Below are 20,911 nucleotides of genomic sequence, written 5' to 3'. Positions count from 1 at the left end.
ACCTTCAAGTATGTTTTTTCCCTGCTTGTTCTCTTAACCAGATCTATTTTTAGTATTACTTTATCTGAGGTTATAATAATTGATACTCTTTTGATTCCTATGTCTCATTTCAATTCAGTGTAAATCCTTGTGTTTATGCAAGCCTTATTTGTATAAAGGAAATTATTGAGATTTGTTTTCTAATCAATTGTAATCCTTCTGTTTGAGTTTATCCTATTCACAGTCACAGTTACCACTGTTACCTTTGTTTTTTTCCTTCTTCGAATCTCGCTACGATATTTTGTCTCTTAAAAAAAAAATCAGCACTAGCTATCCATGGTCTATATTGCTTGGAAAAACTGATTTGTACCCTCCTTCCCAATTCAGGCACAAATCAAAGACTCTTTCACAATTATACCCCAGCAGCCTTCTTACCCTGAAAGATCCTTCTGCTTCTGTGGCCACTTCTAAGTGGTCAGGTCCTTCCGGATCTTCCACTTTAAGGAATTGCACAGGCCAACCATGTTCACTCCTTCATTGCTCTCTCAGCTTCATTTCTAACTCTTTGCATTTCTTTTTCTATCAGACCCCCAAACTAGTACCTTTCTCTTTCACTAATTATTCATCCTCCTTTGCGCTGGCTTCTCTAAATAGAATATAAGTTCTATGAGGCCAAGGGCTATATGTCTTTGCTTGTATTTTTATTTTCAGTGCTTAGCAACTGTGTGATAAGCTCAGTAATCAGGAGTAATTTTTGTTGCTTAAGAATATCCCCTCTTGAACCACACTCTTCGGCTTGGACATAATTCTTCCTCCTCCTTAGGTTATGGGTACTTAATACTACAAATATTATTACCATGATATCAAGCAAGGGAATTTCACGAGATTCCCTCTCCCTCTCACCATACCTCTTATCTCTGATTAGCCCAATTTCATAAAAATACAAAATTTCTCCCCTACCCTAGACCTCTCTTTATTTAGAATTTTTTTAAACAAAGGTCAAATTTTTATTTGTTACCAAAATGAACTTTAGATAAGCTGAGATTCAGAGGAACAGTCTCTTCATCCCCTTTCACGATCTAAATCCTGATTATCACCTAGTCCTTTAGAACTATTCAGATCAGTTTTTTCTTACTTTCTTTTGTCCACTTTCTTTGCATTTCAAAGACTCATATCCAGCTATGGTTATCTCAAATGGAATACATGAAAGTCATCAATTCTGTTAAAAACTCTTCCCCCTACCTACTGAGAGTATGTGTGCAACTTTGAAAAACAAATTACTCTTCAGTATAAGCATTTTCCTTTGCTTCCTAATTTCTCCTTTCACTTATTTTTTTTATACTATACAATCCTAGGTAATTCAGACTGAAGATTCTTGGTCTCCCTGCCTTAAATCTCACTATATCAGTCCATCCTCCAAAATGCTACCAACGCAATTTTCCTTAAGCACAAATCTGACCACGTTACTCCCCAAACTCCCCAAACTTCAGTAGCTTCCTTCTGCCCCTAGAATAAAATACAAACCCCTCTTTTTAGTTTTTAAAGCCCTTGCAACCTGTTTCCAACCTATCTTACATCATTCTCCCTCCTACACTGTGCAATCCAGTCAAATGGGCTTTCTTTATTCTTCATACTCTTATTTCCCACCTCCCTGACATTTCCACCATCAGTCCCCTATGCCTGAAATGAACTCAATCCTCACCTGCTTCTCTGGGTTTCCCACCATCCTTCCTTCTGCTCACTTCTTTAAATTTAAAAAAAAAATGCATCAATGATACTCTTTTCTTTTGCTTTTGCTTTTTTGGCTATCTTTAGAGAAGACAGGGTAGCCCTCACATCTTCAAATTACAAATTCAATGAAAAAACCTTGTAACAAATAACACAAAACAAATTCCACCATTGACTGTGCCCAAAAATGTGCGTCTCACTCTGCACCTGGAGTTATTTCTCAAAATGCAGAATCCAAGTTTTTCACAATTTTCGGAAAGTCTAATGATTCTTTTTTGCCTCCATTTTATTTTGTATTTTCAAAAATATTTCTTTCCAATTACATGTAAAAATTATTTTTAACATTTACATTTAAAATTTAAGTTCCAAATTCTCTTTCTCCCTTCTCTCACCTCAATGAAAAGGCTCTGATGATAAAGTCCCTTTCCTGTGTTCCAGGTCAGATTTTTTTTATAGTAGGTACGCAACAAGTTCTTCCAATATTTTCACCCTTTTTTACTTTCTATTATATTTCTAATATTTTTTTTTGTATCATGGAATCTAAAATTCTTTTTACTCTATTCTATTTTTCAGGGAGCCCACTTCTGTTCTACTTTCTGTGCTAAACTATTCTCTTTCCAGTTTCTTCAAGAGTTCTAATTTAATTTTTAATTTCTTTATTTCCTCTATCCACTCTTAGAGTTCTTGTAACCAAGCCATTTTTCTTCATGGCTCTATTTGTATTTATTGTGGAGTTATTCTGTTGGGCTTCATTTAACTGATATCTTTATTAATGTAGTTGGTGTTTTCTTCTGTTTACTCATGTCTCTAAACCCAATCCTCTTTTTTTTTTAAAGTGTTAAGACCTTATTTTTACACTCTTAGATGGGGAAGGTGGCCCTGGTCTTGTCTCCTCTGCAGAATGAATGTCTCTAATGCTGCCCTGCCAGTGTTCCCAATAGGCAATTGGTTCCTGATCCTTTTAGTCACCATCTTCTTCAATACTGATGATCGACAAGTAGCTAGGATGGAATTTGGACAAGGCCCCACCTCCTGCTTCAATCCTCGATTTCTCACTACATGTTCTGGAGGCTCAAAGTGAGTGTTGGGCCAGACTCTTCTGCTTGAGGAATCAGCAGCTGGAAGTTGGCATTATAACCTTTTACAGCTCTTTCAGGTCCCTAAGTATTGTCAACAGGGGAAATCATCCTGGAGTCAGGCCTAATGAAGGACCTTGAGACTTCTTTTCCTATTCTCTGCTTCTTTGGTCCTAAAACAAAAGTACTACCAAAAATTATGCTGGTTTTCCCACCTTTTGGAGAATGCTCAGTACACAGAGGCACTTGGGAGCTTTACTATCTCCATTTCCCTTAGCACTCACCTATTTGGAGGTGGCTTTCTTTCCTGCTACAACTCTGACAATATATTGGAAATTAAACTGACTTCACAGTTCTTGGAGAGCCATACACATTCAAGAATGGCCCAGGTCCCTCTTTCTGGTCCTTGCACAGTAACCTACTGAGATTCTGCTGACTTTAGGCCCCATTTACCAGAAAGCACACTGGCTTCAGTTCCTACTCTCCCAGGCTCCCAGCATGCCCTTAAGTAAAGTACCTGTAGATTTTCTCACCATCTTCTTCAGCAATAACTCTAGATTATGTGAAGATACTAACTAATGCTTTCTTTTTATTTTATTAAAAACTATTTCTTCTGGTGTCTTCACATTCTTCAACTGATCTTTCCTTTACTATTATTATTATTTTACTATCTCATTTCTGAGGTTGAATTAAAATAGTTCCTATTCTTAAAACATCTTTCATGACTAAGATATATTAAAAATTGAGTAATAGGGGGCAGCTATGTGGTGCAGTGGATGCAGGACTAGATTGGAGTCAGGAGGACCCAAGTTCAAATTCAGTCTCAGACACAAACTAGCTTAATAACCTGAGCAAGTCACTTAAATCCAACTGCTTGGGGGGGGGGAGAGGTGAGAAGGAGAGAGAAGCAATCAATAAGAAAGTAAGAAATAAAGAGGGTTTTTGAAATTAGTCATGAAAGATGTTTTAAGAATAGGAACTATTTTAATTCAACTTCAAAAATGAGATAGTAAAATAAAAATAATAAAGACGGGGCAGCTAGGTGGCACAGTGGACAAAGCACCATCCTTGGATTCAGGAGGACCTGAGTTCAAATCAGGCCTCAGACACATAACACTCACTAGCTGTGTGACCTTGGGCAAGTCACTTAACCCCATTGCCTTATCCAAAAAAAAAATAATAATAATAATAAAGGAAAGAGCAGTTGAAGAATGTGAAGACTAGGAATATTGAATATGAAGAAAATATACTTTTTTATGAGACTCCTAATCAAAAAAATCAATATTTTAATCTCCTCTAGTTTTTCATTAATAACTTCTGAAAAGCATTATAAAATTCTCCATCTATCTTTTCTTGACTGGCATATAAGAAAATATTCCAAAATTACCATGTTTTCAATCCTATATTGAACAGCATTTACCACTAGTTGGCCCAAAGAATGGAAAACCTTTTCTACTACTTTTAAAAACAAATATCTGGGGGTAGCTAGGTGGCACAGTGGATAGAGCACTGGCCCTGGAGTCAAGAGGACCTGAGTTCAAATTCAGCCTCAGACACTTGACACTTACTAGCTGTGTGACCCTGAGCAAGTCACTTAACCCCCCTGCCTAGGGGGAAAAAAATTTTTTTTTAAGCATATCTGTTAAGCATGTGATTTTATATTAAAACAATAAAAAGGGTGCTTTTATAACATTCATTACCTGATCAATTCCTCTTCCTTTGCACTGAAGAACAATTACTTCTAAAAGTTTGGCTGCATGACATTCTGCATCTTCTCCTGCATCTCCAGTCAATACCTATAATCATTTGCTACAAATTAGCACATCAAAAAATAATGTGACATTTCAATCAAAACTAGTTTTGAAACTAAAACCATTGCTTTGCCGCTAAAGTTTACCTTCCAACCAAAAGAAGGTGAAAAAAAAAGTAAACATAGTTGTTTTCTTTTTCTATTCTACAGAATCACACAAAATATAAGCAGGCATTTTATATAACAAATTATATACATTATCTAATCTGATCTGATTTTCACAAAAATATTGTGAGGTGAGCAGGGAAAATTAGGAAATTTAGGTTTGAGAAAGGTATAAATGACTTACCTGTGATCACATAGCTAGTAAAATAGTAAATGAAAAAGCTGGGATTCAAACCCAGGTCCTCTAATTCCAATGCTCTATCCACAGCTACTTAACCCAGAAAAATACAGTAATCCCCTACTCACATAGATCAGTAAAAGACATACAAGTGAATTTTCCAAATGAGTAGAGTTTATCCCTTTCAGGACCAAAACTTCTATTTTAAATATTTTTATGGAGCTATTTCTAAGATGCATTATATATTTCTCTTATTAATTAAAATTCAATATCTTCTGAATTATAAATGATGAGTTATAAAAATAAATTTCTGTACAAGGCAGTGACATAAATATGGTTACTGAAGGTAGCAAAGGTAGTACTTAGTTTGCTTTATTTTTCCAAGTAATTGTGCTTTCTAGTCAATCCTTTCTCTTACCTCCCTTGCTGGCTAGGTCTATAACCTAAGAAGAACTTAAGGTTAAGAAATCATAGAATTAAGATTAACACAGAGACCACAGAATTGCATGGATAGAGTACATAGTCTAATGCTCTTATCCATTTTATAGATACTGAGAGAGCATGAGGAACTTGCTGAAATCCCATAGCTAGTTAGCTGCAAACCTAGAATTAGAACTAGAAATGGCTCCTGATATCCAGCTCAATGACTGATCAATCAACAAGCATTTACTAAAGCACCTATCAGGTGTCCGGTACTGTGCTAGGTGCTGAAAATTCAAAGACAAAACTCAAACTCTCTGTCCTCAAAAAGTTCACATTCTATCAGAGTAGACAACACGTACAAAAGTATACGAACACATATACAAAATAAAGACAAGGGTGAATGGGGAAGAGTGGCACTAGTACAAGAGATCTAAAAAGACTTTCACGTAGAAGATAGAAGTTGGCTGGCAGAGCTTTGAAGCACACAAGGGGTATTATAAAGCAAAGGCAAGGAGAGAGTGCATTCCAGGAATGAGGAACAGCCTGTGCAAAGGCAGAGATGGGAAAAGGAATGCTGAGTATGAAAACAACAAACAGTTTGGCTAGAACATAAAGTAAGTGAAAGAAAGAAATGTATAAGCTAGAAAAGAAGATAGGAGCTAGACTGTGAAGAACTTTAAATGCCAGATGAAGGGGTTTACATTTTGATATTAAACATAATAAGACACTAGAGTTTATGAGTAGAGGAGTCACATGGCTTAGATCTACACTCAATGGAGAGAAATGAGGCCGCGAGACCAATGTGAAGACTGTTTTACTAGACCAAATAAGAGGCGGTGACAATCTGAATTAAAGTAATGTCTGTGTGATTAGCAAGAAAGTATCAGAGAGACTACAAAGACAGAATCAATTAACTGTACGAATGGGGTCAGGGAGAGTGAGAAGTCAAGGATGATACCAAGATTGCAATCTGGGTCCCAAAAAAAGGAACCTATGGAAACAGGTAAATTCAGAAGAGAGGTAGGATTAAAGTGAAAAATAAATTCTGTTTTCAATATTCTGTTTTAGACGCCTGGGAGACATTTATTTTGAAATCCTCAACAGGTGATACAGGACTAGCGTTCATGGCTAGATATATATAGATGTGGGAGTCATAAGTGTAAGGATGATCATTAAATACATGGAGCACTGATGAGGACCCACAGAGAAAAAAAGGGTAGAGAGGTTATCTTTGAGTGTGCTTGTTCTATGTGAAATTTTAAAATAAACAGCCCTTGATTCAAATCTCTTTAGAAAGTCTCCTGAATGTTCAGAATGGCTGCAGTAATTAAAACCGATCTCTAATCTGCAAATGCAGGGTGTTATATGAGTGTATGTATATTTTGTAGTATAATTTATACACATATACATATCCATACACAAAAAACACGTACACACAATTACACAGAATGTAAACAAGAGAAGCAAAAGTCACTGCGATAGTTCTAAGAAAGGCCTACTAGAGAACCAAGTGGAACCTCAAACTATACAACTGGAGACAATATGGATATAACCTTCTATAACTTAACATAAACTTATTTTATCATACATAGAGATCTTTAACTGTGTAGTAATTTCTGCCTCACCCTGTAAACACTTGTGTAACCCATTTGCTTTCAATTTAGATATACCTGATTTTTTAAAAAGTATTCATCCATGATTTTGAAACTATGATGATAGTTACAGATGATTTTTACTTGGTACTGTACTATCAGTATGAATTTTCCAAGTTATAAAAACAAATAATGTTTTACGATTTGAAGGTACAAGTTGATGAAAACATGAGGAAGTTGTATAAACTATCAATGCTAAGGATATTTTCAAATAACTAGATATATTTTGGGGGAAAAAGTTTGGAAAGATTACTCTAATAAGAAGCAAAACTGTCAATAACTGGAGATTGGACACTACAATTAATACAGAAAATAAGAAAGGACATTCTTACCTTTCTACACATAGTGTAAATTATCTCTAAATGCTTAGGATTGGATAGTAAAGTAACCGTATCTATAGTAACATAATTATGCAGGAGAGGCATCATGTCTGAAAAAAAGGATATGTCAAAGTCTTACATTAGAACAAAATATTAAATATTCTTATAGATACTATACTTTCATTTTCCTTGTTCATCATTACTTTTCCTTAGAATTATATCATTTTAAACTTGGAAGGGGGCTTAGAAATACTCTTACAGTAGACATAACTGAGGTCAAAGGAAGTTATTAATACCACAAAGTCAAGCTCCAGGAAGACCTAAGGACAGTCACTACTAAGGATATTTAAAAGAAACAATATACTTCCTATAATGTTCACATTCCTGGGACGACACACACTACTTCTAAAGCTCATGAAACCATTTGCCAATAGAAAAAAATAAAGCATTTGTGATCAGAGTTACTAGAAGGAATTAAATCTTCTGTCTGTCTTATTTCTTTCAAACTGCTGTTTGAACGTCACATATGTAGGAATATTAAATTACAAAATAGCAGGAGAAAAAAGTAACTTTACCTGCAAAGTATTCAAAGCAATCCTGCTGAAAAACTTCAAACAATATCCCTAACAGCTGCCACATTTGAGGTGAAATCATCTGGCAAGTCAAACTATATGCCAATGAAAGAATTTCTTCATAAAATTCTAAAAGAGATATGATTAGAAACCGTAAAAACAAATTATTAAAGCAACAACAGAGATTTTGGAAATAAAATATTAATTCAATTACCCATGTCTTTACCCATGCAATATCTGTGAGTATCTCATCTTGTAATTCTCTTAAGTTTACTTCCTTGCTTGTACTATTTCTACAATGCCCTTTATTTTGAAAGGATGTAAGCAACAGTAGGCGAGTTTCTGTTTTTACTTTTACTTTATTATTAGCAAGAATAAAAAAAAATTAAGTACATTTGAAAAATAAAAGGATCGGGGCATCTAGGTAGGGCATTGGCCCTGAAGTCAGGAGGACCTGAGTTCAAATCTGGCCTCAGACCAAATACTTGACACTTACTAGCTGTGTAACCCTGGGCAAGTCACTTAACCCCGATTGCCTCAAAAAAAAAAAGGAAAAGAAAAGAAAAGGAAGTTATCGATCAGAACAAAGTTCCGACTTGGAATTGGCTAAAGGAATTCTTTGGACAGTTTTCTTAGGCTAAAGCAAAATATTCTACATTTCAAACAGTCCTACACCAATACATAATTATATAATTATATATTGCAGTTGTTTTATTTCCACATTTTCCAGTTGACTTTAAAAACTCATTTCTTTGTTGTGTAGCATTTTCTATTAGGACACATATTCCCATGCAGTTTCTCAGTGTTCTGAGAGCTACAGATATAGTTACCAATTTTACCACCAATCAAGGGGCAATATTACCTAATATACAAATAGAAAGCAATAAAGCTAAATCTAATATATTTCCACTTGTGTCACCTAAAATGTCATTAAGTGAGAATTCTAATTGTGACAAATTGAATTAAATTTTGCTCTTTCCAGGTGGAGCCAGTTACTCTAGAAATTCATGTAAAGTCTTCACATTCTCATATTACTTAATTCCAGAATTTGGGCAAAGGTGATACTAAGGTGATAAAGCCACCCCCCAAAAAGTTTTAATTTTGCTCTTAATAGCAAAATAAGACCAAACAAGGGCTGGAAATATAATTTGCTACCAAAGATTTTAATCATCACAAATCTTTTACAGAACACACACACACACATACACATTCCCCCTGAAAGGATTAGTTACCACTCATATTTAAATATAAATTTTTGAATTTGGATGTATAATGCATAATAATTATAATTCAACTAAGGAATATCTTACTTGATTGGAATCTACTATATCAATATGTTCTCAGGTAAGTTCAAACAGAATATTAATTTATTATTACATTCACCAGCGATGAGATTGAAAAACTAAAACACGTAGCACTAAAATGTGAATAAACAAAACATGAAATAAGCAAAATAGAAAAACTATTGGCTGTCACATTAATTATAATATAATTTCTACAATGAATTTCTAATACTTTTCCTCATCTGCTTTCATTTTATTTAATTATAGATTTTTTTCTATCTGGAAAGATTCACCTTTTTTCCCTTCTTCCTCACCCTCCCCCTCTACACTAAAAAAAAAAAGGAAAAAGAAAAACTATTTTAAACAGGTAAAGTCAAGCAAAACAAATTTCCACATTGGACATGTCCCAAAAAAATGTTCATTCTGCTCTCTGCGTCTTTCACCTGTCTATCAGGAGGTGGGTGGCATATTTCATCATTAGACTTCTGGAATCATGGTTGGTCATTACACAGTTCACAGTTCCTAATTCTTTCAAATTTGTCTGCCTCACCACAGCTGTCATTGCATAAATTGTTCTGGTTGTTTACTTTACTTTGCATCAGTTCAAATAGCTCTTCCCAAGTTTCTCTGAAATCATCCTCTTTCATACAATGGAATTCCATCACATTCATATATCAGAACTTGGTCAATTCGTCTCCAATTAATGGGCATACCCTAAGATTCCCATAGTTTATTACTCAAAATAAAGTTATAAATATCTATAGAAATCTTTCCTACATACTTAGGGTTTGTTTTGCTTAGGAAAAATTCCTTCTTTAATCTTCCCTCCCTCTAATTTCCCTTTCTTACTTCTCCCTTTCTTTTCTATAAATAAAAGTATATTCAGTGAAACATATTTTTATACTCAACTGCGTGCATGTATTTTTCTCTCCTTTGAACAATTCAGATGAGAATGAGATTCAAGTGTCATCCATTTTCCCTCAAATACTTCTTCCTTACTTGTATAGATGTCTTATTGCAAACTATAATTATGTGACATAATTTTCTCTAACCTTTCTTCCTTCTCCACCCCCAGAATAGTCTTCTTCACCTTCCTTTTTCTTATTAAGATCATCAAGACATAACAGAATCATTCACAAACCTTCTAATTAGATTTCCCTGTATGAATTCTGATGGTGATAGGGTTCATGGGGTCCATGGATCATCTCCTCATATTAGAATGTAAGCATTTTATCCTTGTTTATTCCTTTATCATCACTGTTCTTTTATGTTTACCTTTTTATGTTTCTCTGAAAACCTGTGTTCCAACTACAAAGTTTCTACACATCTCTGATCTTTTTATCAGGAATGCTTAGAAGCCCTCTATTTCTTTAAAAGTCTGTTTTTCTCCTGGAGATTATACTTGGCTTTGCTTGGTAAGTAACTCTTGACTGTAAGCTCACATCCTTTGCCTTCTGAAATAAGGTATTCCAGGGTCTTGGCTCCCTTATCTTGGTGGCTGCTAAATAGTGTATGATCCTGACTGGCTCTCTGGTACTTAAATTCTTTCCTTCTGGCTGCTTTCAGTATATTCTCTTTTGGTTGTGGTGTTCCTCAGAATTTTCAACTTGAGGCTTCTTTTAGGAAATGACTGGTGAATTCCTTCTATCCACTTTGCCCTCTTTTTCAAAGAAATCTGGGCAGTTTCCTTTTAAGATATCTCTTGTTTTGATAATACCATTTAGGTACTTGACAGCTCTCGCTTTATGTAAGTGGATGTTCTGCAGACCTCTACATAAAATGATTTTTACATAATGCATATTTGCTCAAGACTATGGGAAAGGGAAGGACACAGGAAGGAGGCCTCACACCCCAAGAATATGTGAGAGCAGGGGACAGAGAAGAGGAAACAGGAGAAGAAACACAGTTCAAGGACATGTGAGGAAAGGGGCAGAGAAGCAAGAGCGGGAGGAAGAACACACAGGAACAAGGCCCACCACGTAACACACCTTTGGGAGCTGGACATAGACAGGAGAGGATGGGCAACAAACATATGGAGGCCAAGAGCACACATGCAGACACATTTGCATGCCCAAGTGTGGAAGGACTGAAGACAAATAAACAGGAGAACACATGGGTGGGAGGGTGAAGCAAAGCAACGGTCTCCTCTCACAGCACTGAAAGTCTCAAGCCAAGCTCACTTCTAGTGGCAGTGGTTGTGATCTCCTCCACTCATTCTTCTGCTTTCACTTGGAGGGAGTGTTTTTAGGGTTTGTTTGGTTTTTTTAGTAATTTTTTTTTAGATGGGGGGGTGAGAGGCCAAGGAAAGCCCCACAGAGGGGCAGGAGTGGAGAGAGACAGCAGAGTACTGTGCAGTAAAGTTAAATTTCCATAATGCAAATCAACTTAAAGGGAGAACTGTCCAATGATTAGCAATTTTTTCTTTCCCCTCCTCAATCTTTTTCCCAGGTCAGTTGGTTTTGCTATGAGATATCTTCAATTTTCTTCCATTTTTTCCCAGTCTTTTGACTTTGTTTTAAGATTTCTCAATCGTCTCATGGAGTGATTCATTGGCTTCTATTTGGTCAATCCTAATTTTCAGGGAGTTTGCTACTTGGGCTAGGTTTTCTACCACCTGTGCCAAGGTATCACTTCCTTTCCAATTCTTTCTTCCAAAGCTCTCATTTCTTGTCCAATTTTTTCCTCGACTATCTCATTTCATTAACAAAAGCATTTTAAACTCTTGCTTCAACTCGTCTAGGAATTTGTACCCACACTGTATTTTTCTTAGAGGATTAGTTTGTAGTTTTGGAGTCATTAATGTCTTCTAGGTTTATGTCTTGAGTACCCCTGTCATAATAGCTTTTCCTGATGAGATTTTTGTTTGTTTGTTTGTTCATTCTTCCAGTCTACTCCTTGACTTTGAACTTGATGCTAGCACTGGGTTATGTGCACTTTGGTAGGGAAAGTCTGGGCTGGTCCTTTTGCTATTTTCTTGGGTAACAAATATTATGTAGTTCCAGGATCTCAGAGACAGCTCAGGCTTTCAGTGCTCCCAAATGGTCTGATCCAGGGCAAAGTCTGATTGCTACTTCCCTTGGTTCTCAGCTCTTTAAGTTCCTGACCTGGTTTTGGGTGCCAGCAACAGCAGACTACTGCTGGACTCAGCCTCTGTTAGCTAGATGGGAAGCTCTCTATTTCAGAGTGACAGAATTAAAAACTCTACTTTGATCTGGCATTCCTGTCCTGGTTACTCCTCTTCAGCTTCAGACTAAGCTGGTAGACAGGAACTGATACAACACTCTGTTCCTGGGGTCTGAGCCATACCTCTACTGTTTATTTCTGAACTTGTTCCTCTCTCAGTATACTTCCTAGGGTCTGAGATTGTTGGAGGAGTTATAGTGGGGTTTGTGTGTGGAAAGAGTGAACTGCTCTACAGATATAGGTCTCTCTCAGTATATGCTGGATCTGTGACCCAAATATTGGTAAGGGGTGACAAAGCTATCAATTTGCACCTGTCCCTCTTGTGATGCCCTGTTACAAAAGCTGAGAATACCCTGGTAAGCGTCTGGGACCTCTTCTTGTCCTGGTTCACAGCCTGTCTTTGGGTGCTGATATGCTCTGCACACAGCCCTGTCTCTAATTTGTTCAGAACTCTCTGGCTGCCTCCCTGTGCTGATCTGGGTTGGAAAAATCACTCACTGTTACTTTTTCTTGGATTTCTCCATCAGGATTCATTCTGCCAATGTTTTCTTTATAAACCTCTACTCTGGACCATATTCACGTATGAAAAAATATTACCACTAGTAAAAACAAAAATACTATTAAGCAAATATTTTTACTATGTATTCAATTTTTAAAGAAGAAGAATTTTCCAGGCTATTAACAAACATACTTTAAAATCCTCCAAATCAATAATAATTAGAGAAATTTATTTAAAGCAACTGTGAGGCTTCACTTCACATATCAGACTGGGAAAGATACAGAAAAAGAACACAACAATTGTTGAAGGAGTTGTGAGAAAGCAGGCACACTAACTTAACGTAAACTAAGAATTGGTCCAGTCATTCTAAAAAGTAATTTTAAATTAACCTAGCCAGGACACTTCTAGACCCATCCCCAGAGATCAAAGAAAGAGGAAAAGGAAACATATGTACAAAAATATTGATAGCAGTTCTTTCTGTAGTAACAAAGAAATGAAAACTAAGGAGTCGCTCATCTGTTGGATGGTATATGAATCTAATGTAATGTTCATATGCCATAAGAAATGACAAAATAGATGATTTCAGAGAAAACTGGAAAGACCTGTATAAACTTATCCAGAGTGAACTGAGCAGAACCAGCAGGACAATTTATACAACAACAATGTTATAATACTTTGAAAGACTTGAGAACTCTGATCAATGCAATGACTGACCATGACTCCAAAGGACTAAAGATTAAGTATATTACTAGCTACTTAAAGAGGTGACATATTCAAGATGCAGAATAAGATGTACATTTTCAGACACAGGCAATGTAGACATTTGTCTACATTAACTTTGCATATTTTTAAAGTTACTTTGTACCCCTATCCCCAGAAAGAGAGGAAGGAAGGAAGAGAGGAAAAAAAGGAATGGAGAAGCCAAAAATTAAAAAGAAAGGGTAGAGAATAATTGAAGCATCTTTTTTTTTCAAATGAAGAGAAGGAATATCAGAAAGAAATAAAAGCAGGACAACTCTAAAAGCAAAAAGTCCATACTTTAAAAGAAAAGCAAATTGTATATAAGAGATCTACAGTTTCATATACAATACTCATTTTCCGTTGTTATTTATATAAAGACATATATAAACAAACATTTTGCTTTATATAAAAATAAAGTGGCAATGTTTCCAGTTTTTATAAATTGCTACTTTATCCTTAATTTTGGACATGGCTTAATATTCTACCTTTGTACAAAATTTAAATGCTTTGGAAATAAATTTACCATCCAGAAAATTAGGATGCCGCTATGTGAAATGTTACTTGATCAATTCAATTTTTCCATTATACTTACTTTGCTAAGGGAATTTTGTTCTGTTGTAAAATTTCTATGTACTTTACTTGGTTTTTGCTGACATCTACTGGAATTACAAGGAAAAAAACCAAATTTCTCATCTATTTAAACACACACACACACACACACACACACACACACACACACACACACACACACACAATGGGTGGAACCAGGAAGACCTGAATTCAAATCCAGCCTTGACACTTACTAGCTGTGTTATGTTGAGCACATTACTTAGCCTCTTTGTTTGACAAAGTTTCCTCAGCTGTAAAATGGGAATAATAACAGCACCTATCTCCCAGAGTTGTTGTGAGGATCAAAAAAAATAATATTTTGAAAACACTTAGCATAATGCCTAGCACAAAGTAGGTGCTATATAAATGCTAGATGTTATTATTGTATTAGAAATGTTCATTTTATTTGGTATTAAGGTTGGAATAAAAAATATTTTTTAAATGACCCAAATAAGTAGGTTGACATTGACAGACCAAACCACATTAATTCATCAATCAATCAATCAATTAATTAATTAATTAGTTGAGTAATAAGTGCCCAGCCTTTCAAAATTATTTAAGAAGGCTGCAAAAACTAACAAATATTCCAATCTGACTATCTGGCAAGACAACAGTAACAGAGGAAGTAAGAATATGTATTTCAGACATGGGCAACAGCCAGTGCAAAGGAACGGAGATAGGAGATAGCACATCATTTGTGAGGTACAGCAAAGTCAATTTGCCAGGAAAGGAAATAACGAATAACAAAGTTGAAAAGGTAGGAGAGGACTGGACTTTGAAAAAACCAAGATAAGAATTTTATATTGATCCTAAAGGTAACAGAAACCACTGAAGATCATTCAATAGAAAAATAAAGTGCAAAGCTGCACTTTAAAAAAATCACTTTGGGGCAGCTAGGTGGCACAGTAGACAGGGCTCTGGCCTTGGAGTCAGGAGGACATGAGTTCAAATCCAGTCTCAGACACATGACACTTACTAGCTGTGTGATCCTGGGCAAGTCACTTAACCCCTACCAAAAAAGCAAAACAAAAAACCCAAAAAAAAAAATTATTTTGGCGATAATATAGAAGAAGACAGAATCAAATAGGGAGAGGAGGGAAGAAGACCAATTTGGAGGCTATTACAACAGTAAGGACAACAGGTAATGAGGCCATTAAGCAAAGTAACAACTATGTGAGCGGGAAACAGGACAGATGTAAAAGATGTCACAGAAGTAGAAATGACAAGATTCAGCACATGCAAAATTAAGGAAAAAAATAACACTAAACATACAAATCTGGATGGTCATGTGATTGACATAAATAGCCAAGCCTATAAAAGGGCTGAGTTCGAAAAGAAAAATGAATTCTGATTTGGACATGTTGAGTTGAAGATGCCTGCGAAACAACCAGTTTGAAATGTACAGTATGAAACTGGAAATGTATGACTAGAACTCAGGAAAGATTAGGCAAGGATGAATGAATAAATGAATGAATGAATGAACCATTTCTTAAGTCCTTACTATGTGCAAAATAATGGGCTAAGCACTGGGAATACAAAAAAAGAAAAGAGAGTCCTTGCTCTCAAAGAGCTCACATTCTAATGGGGGAGACAACACATACAGAAGATTTCCACTGTGTGTCCGATGGAAAGATTCCATGGTCCTTAGGGTACAGTGGAATAGTATATCATAATGCTTTTTCTTTAATGTTAATTCTACTGAAAAAAAATCATACCAGTTTCTGATATTGAGCCATTAAGACAGCACCAACGACTTCAGTAACAAAAACTTTCTTTTCCGGATCTTCAGTAGCTGCAGCTGCAAGACCAGTTACCAGGCTTCTCCACAGGGTTTGCTTCCAAGGTTAACGGCTGCAACCACTGGGCAGGAATCATCATTTCTCCAAAGGCTCTTGGGTTCAGGATCCTGGGATGTTGGTCAGGGTGGTGGTAGTGTTTTGATTTGCCTGGCACATGCTGTTTCCTGTTTCTTCCTCAGAATGCCTTGCTGCTTCAGCTAGGTTAGCTTGACTATCCTGTGGGTGGCAACCGGTTGGCAGTTGATGGGAATGAATGGTCCATTCTCTAAAAGAGTTGTTTCCCTACAGGTTAGCTATGAGGGCTGGGATTGAAGCAGGACCAATGGGTTGGGGGAGAGAGGTGGAGTTGCTTCCTCTCCCAGGGTTCTTATGCCTATGTGCTTGCTGGTGTCAAATGGTCAGCACTTTTTGGCAAAAGTGATAAGAAAGGTAGGCCCCTTTTCCACAATGATTTCTCCTCTCAGTGGTGCCTGCAGAGCCTGCAAGTTTGGTGGGTTGCAGTACACTGTCATTCCCAAGGGTCTTGAGCTCAGGATCCTGGGATATTTCCATCAGGGTCTGAGTGGAGACAGTGGTCAAAGTAGTGGTAACAATCTGACTTGCCTGGCACTTGTTTCCTCTCTTCTCTCCCTCAAGATGCCCTGCTTTCCCACATTGTGGGTAGAAATCGGTGGGGATGGTTAGCTCCTTTTACATAAAAACCAGTTCCCAGAATAGTGGCTGTGAAGACTGGGCTTAAAAACAAGACCAGTGGTGTGGGAGGTACTGCCACACCTAGGGCTCTTGTGTTTATCTACTTTTTGGTGGTTGTTGCTCAGCTGTTAATGTTGGTGGCCGTGGATTTATATGTGTGTATACAAATTATATGTGCATTACAGATGTATATAGACTATGTATATATATATATATATATATGGAGTTATATATACACATACATCTGTATCAAGCCATGGAAGCTTATGTGATCACCAAATAAGAGATACAGAAAGAGAAGAGGAGACCCAGTGCTAAGCTCTAAGTTACATCCATAGTTGGAAGAAGTAATATAGGTAATGAACTAGCAAAGAAAGACTAAAGGAACAATCAGAAAGGAAGATGGAGATCTAAGAAATAATCCAGAAACCCAGAGAGAAAAAAGTTTCTCTCTAAAACTTCATCTGAGGGAACATCGACCCCAGACATCATTCACACTCTGTTCAAACTCAGAACAATCCATGACTCTCCAGACAACATTTCCACTTCTGCGTTGGCAGCCTTCTTACACTGGGAATGCTTCCATTCCTACAGCCTCTTCCTCCAAGAGGTTCTTCCCAATTTTCTGAGGAAGCAATCAAGGACAGTCATACTGCTTTCTTTAGACTCAGACCAGCCCATGACACCTCAGATCCACTTTTCAGTTCCCTTTCATGTGTTTTTGCATTTATTGTATTCCCAGAGTCTAGCCCAGTGCCTGACATAAAGTAAGCATTTAACAAATTCTCTAGCTAGCTAGCTACCTACCTACCTACCTAAAGAGGTCTAGAAGGATTAGGATTGAGAAAAAGTAATCACTGATAATTTAAAGACCATTGATAATTTCAGGAAGTGTAATAGCAGTGGAGCGGCAAAACTAGAAATGAGTTTATAAAGGCCTGAGATATGAGTGAGAAAACAAAGTAGAGGGCTAATAACAGTTTTGTTCCCATTTTGTTTCCTTTTGTTTTTTAGAACGTGCAAGACTTGGAACCAAGACTTGGAAACTAAGGTACATCACAATTACTGAAAAACAGGCCACTGGTGCTTCTGTTTTCCTAAAGTCTTGCCCTACTCATATATTTTATTAGCTAAGACTAATTTCCTCAGAATGTCCCATCTGTGTCCTTGATTCTATGGCAAAACAGTCTATTCTCCAAAATTCCAACCCATAAAATCCAGCAAGAACTCCTGCTTTTATTCAGACAGACACAATGGTAAGTTAAAAAGTTCTTGTCTGCCAATAAAGCAATCAAGCAAATAGCTCATTTTCACAGAACTGGAAAGAAATGTATCTGGCATCTAATCTCTTACAGTTTTTGAATCCTGGTAACAATCTAAACATATAAATCTATGTGTCTAAAAAAAATTCACTCAAATTTTAAAATTACTTCAATGAATATATTATCCTATCACCTTTAAGTGGCAAGGTACATTTTAATAACAGAAATCCAATCAGAAAAACAATTAGGAAACTGAATACAGAACAAATGTCCTTTCGTTGAAAGAATGAGACTAAAAAAAGGCACATAAAATGTATTACATTAAATTCAAAAATAGAATTCAGAATAGCTTTCCAAGTATATAAAGAATCTAACTTCTTTTAGGCAATCTTTGAACATACCTATCACATGCTTTTGCAAAACAAGACCAATGATCCGAAGACAAATGCATTCCAACTGCTGAGTTATCTAAAAGTAATCATAAAATAATATATTTTAAAATTTTGCATATGAGGACGCTCATAAACATAAATATACTTACACAAAGAATGTAAACATATAACATATAACTGATCAATGCCTAACATGTGCATTGTCCTTTATTCCCTACTCTTCTCCCCCCCAAAAAAAGAACTTGTTAATATTTCCTTTAACAGTTAAAAGTTCAATAACTCTGGACTAGAAAGGGATACAACTAGATTCTATAACTTCTCTGGGCCTAATTTCGTCACCTATAAAACAAAGATCCTTGCCAGTGATTGTAGAATGGCTAAATAATTTATGATACATGGATGCAATGGAATATTACTGCAGTAAGAAGTGATGAATATGAAAATGACAAAGCAGAAGATATATGAATTAATGCAAAATGAAGAAATTAGAAAAAGGAAAACTATATGCAATGACAACAATATAAATAAAAAGAACAAAAAAAGTGAAATTAAACTCTACATAACCCAATTTGGCCCTGAAGAAAGATAAAATGCACCCTCTCTTTTTGGGGGCAGAGGTAAGTAACTATGGGTATGAAACGCTATATATACTGTCAAACAAAGCTGATATTTTGGTTAGCTTTGTTGAACTGCTTGTTTTCTTCTCTTTCTTTTTTATTCTTTTTAACAAGGGATGGCCCTTTGAGGACAGGAGGAAAGATATGTATCCAGAAATTAAGGTAATGTAAAATCAAAAGACATCAAAAAATTTCTTTAAATGAGAGGGCCTGGACTAGATGATCTACATTTAAAAATATAAATTCTCATGTTATTCAGGGTAATAAGTTTTGGAACAATTCAGTTCCTCATCCTGTTTTAAAAGGACTTATATATAATTTTTTTCCAGATTTCATTTTTTTACTTGAATTTGTTAAAATGTTTGTTTTCTGTTCTAAATTCTTCCCCTCTCTCCATTCACCAGTTGGAAAGGTAAGAAATATGATACCCATTGTGCATCATATATACTTTCAGTAAGGAAAGAGATAAAATAATGAATCTCCAAACTTCTCTATGACTGTAGAGGACACAATCATCTTCTCAGTAATCTTTGAATCCTCTCTTTTTTATCCTTCTTACACAATCTATTGCCGAGGCCTGTCAATTTTACCTTCTTGTATCTCTCCATATTCCCCCTTCTATCCTCTCCTCCAACACCCTGGTGAAGTTCCTCATCATTTCACACCTGGACTATGGCAACAGCCTGTTGGTTGGTCTGCTGGCCTCGAATTTCTTTACAATCCAGTCCATCTTCCACTCCAATGTGATCTTCCCTAAGCAAAGGTCTGACCATATTATCTTCTCTACTCAATAAATTTCAGTGGTTCCCTATCACCTATAGGAACAAATATAACCTAGTCTACCCAATCTTTCCAGTCTTCTTACACATCATACCTCAACCTCATGTATTCCCCAATCTGATGAGACTGGCCTCTATTTTCTAACAACAGATATTTTCATTGGCTGTCCCATACAACTGGAATGCTCTCCTTCCTCATCACCACCTCCTGGCTTCCTTGGCTTCCTTCAAATTCCTGCTAAAATCCCACTTTCTACAGGAAGCCTTTCCCTATCTCTCTTAATTCTACTAACTTTCCTTATGTCGATTATTTCCAAATTATGATGTATATAGCTTATTTGTACATAGTTGTTAGCAGGTTGTCTGCCCCATTAGACTGAGAGTGTTTGAAAGCAGAGGACTATCTTTTACATTTCTTTGTATCATCAGAACATAGCACAGTGCCTAGCACAACAGCATGCACTTAAAAAATATTTATTGTTTGACTGGCATCACAAAGAGATGACTTTATCAAGAGACTAAAACAGAACCATTGAATTCTACTTGCCAAATGTGCTCACAATTTGTTTTAATAAATATTAGATGGGACTTCAGCATATATACAAGCTAAATCAACATTTCAAAGGTGTAAACAGATGAAAATAATTTGTAACTGGTCTTCATTCCTCTTCTTTTTGTTTTTTAAAAATACTCTTCTATGAATACCAATTTTATTTGAGAGAAACCTTGGGAGATCTAATATTTGATTTAAATTTAAATATTAGATTTGAGAAAACACACCTCTTTATGATCTTCCACAACTGTCAAAATAGTGTCAATAGTATGTAAAATTCCCATAGCCATAACAGTTTTGTCCTCTACTTCTTCATATTCATCACTATGAAGAACTTTGCCAAATATCTCAGCCTGTAAAGTAAAAATATTTAGGTACCATTTTAATATTCTTTCTTGTAAAAGATTAGCATATAAAAAACATTTGTCATATGAGGACACGAGGCAGCACTCTTCAAAATTTTAAGTCTACACTGGCCATTGTACCATACCATTTCCTATAGTTACACTAGCCTATCATATTTTAAATGTAGCCAAAATTTTATTATCTCTATCAACAGGGAATATCAGCACCCTACAAAAAACAAATCCTACACACAATAACAAAACTTCCTTCATCCAAACCATTTACCGGAGTTAAGAGATGAACTTTAAACTTC

General features: G+C 36.0%; 1 protein-coding gene across 6 annotated transcripts in view; it reads right to left on the bottom strand.

Annotated features, from left to right (window-relative positions):
* Positions 1-20,911, bottom strand: part of IPO8 (importin 8) — a 149,172-nt gene that overhangs the window by 43,649 nt on the left and 84,612 nt on the right. For all 6 annotated transcript variants that reach the window (XR_013487451.1, XM_020975801.2, XM_020975804.2 and 3 more), the window contains 5 exons: positions 20,481-20,606; positions 18,314-18,380; positions 7,847-7,972; positions 7,284-7,381; positions 4,484-4,579 (listed from right to left, as the gene is read on the bottom strand). Coding sequence is in view for 5 of the 6 variants with exons in the window: in XM_020975801.2 (XP_020831460.1) it covers positions 4,484-4,579; positions 7,284-7,381; positions 7,847-7,972; positions 18,314-18,380; positions 20,481-20,606 (513 nt within the window). In the remaining variant the exon portion in view is untranslated. The remainder of the gene's footprint in view (positions 1-4,483; positions 4,580-7,283; positions 7,382-7,846; positions 7,973-18,313; positions 18,381-20,480; positions 20,607-20,911) is intronic.

Source organism: Phascolarctos cinereus, unplaced genomic scaffold (genome assembly GCF_003287225.1).
Source record: "Phascolarctos cinereus isolate Bilbo 61053 unplaced genomic scaffold, phaCin_HiC Scaffold_1;HRSCAF=81, whole genome shotgun sequence".
Classification (NCBI taxonomy): domain Eukaryota; kingdom Metazoa; phylum Chordata; class Mammalia; order Diprotodontia; family Phascolarctidae; genus Phascolarctos; species Phascolarctos cinereus.
This window is presented reverse-complemented; position numbering and strand designations above follow the sequence as displayed.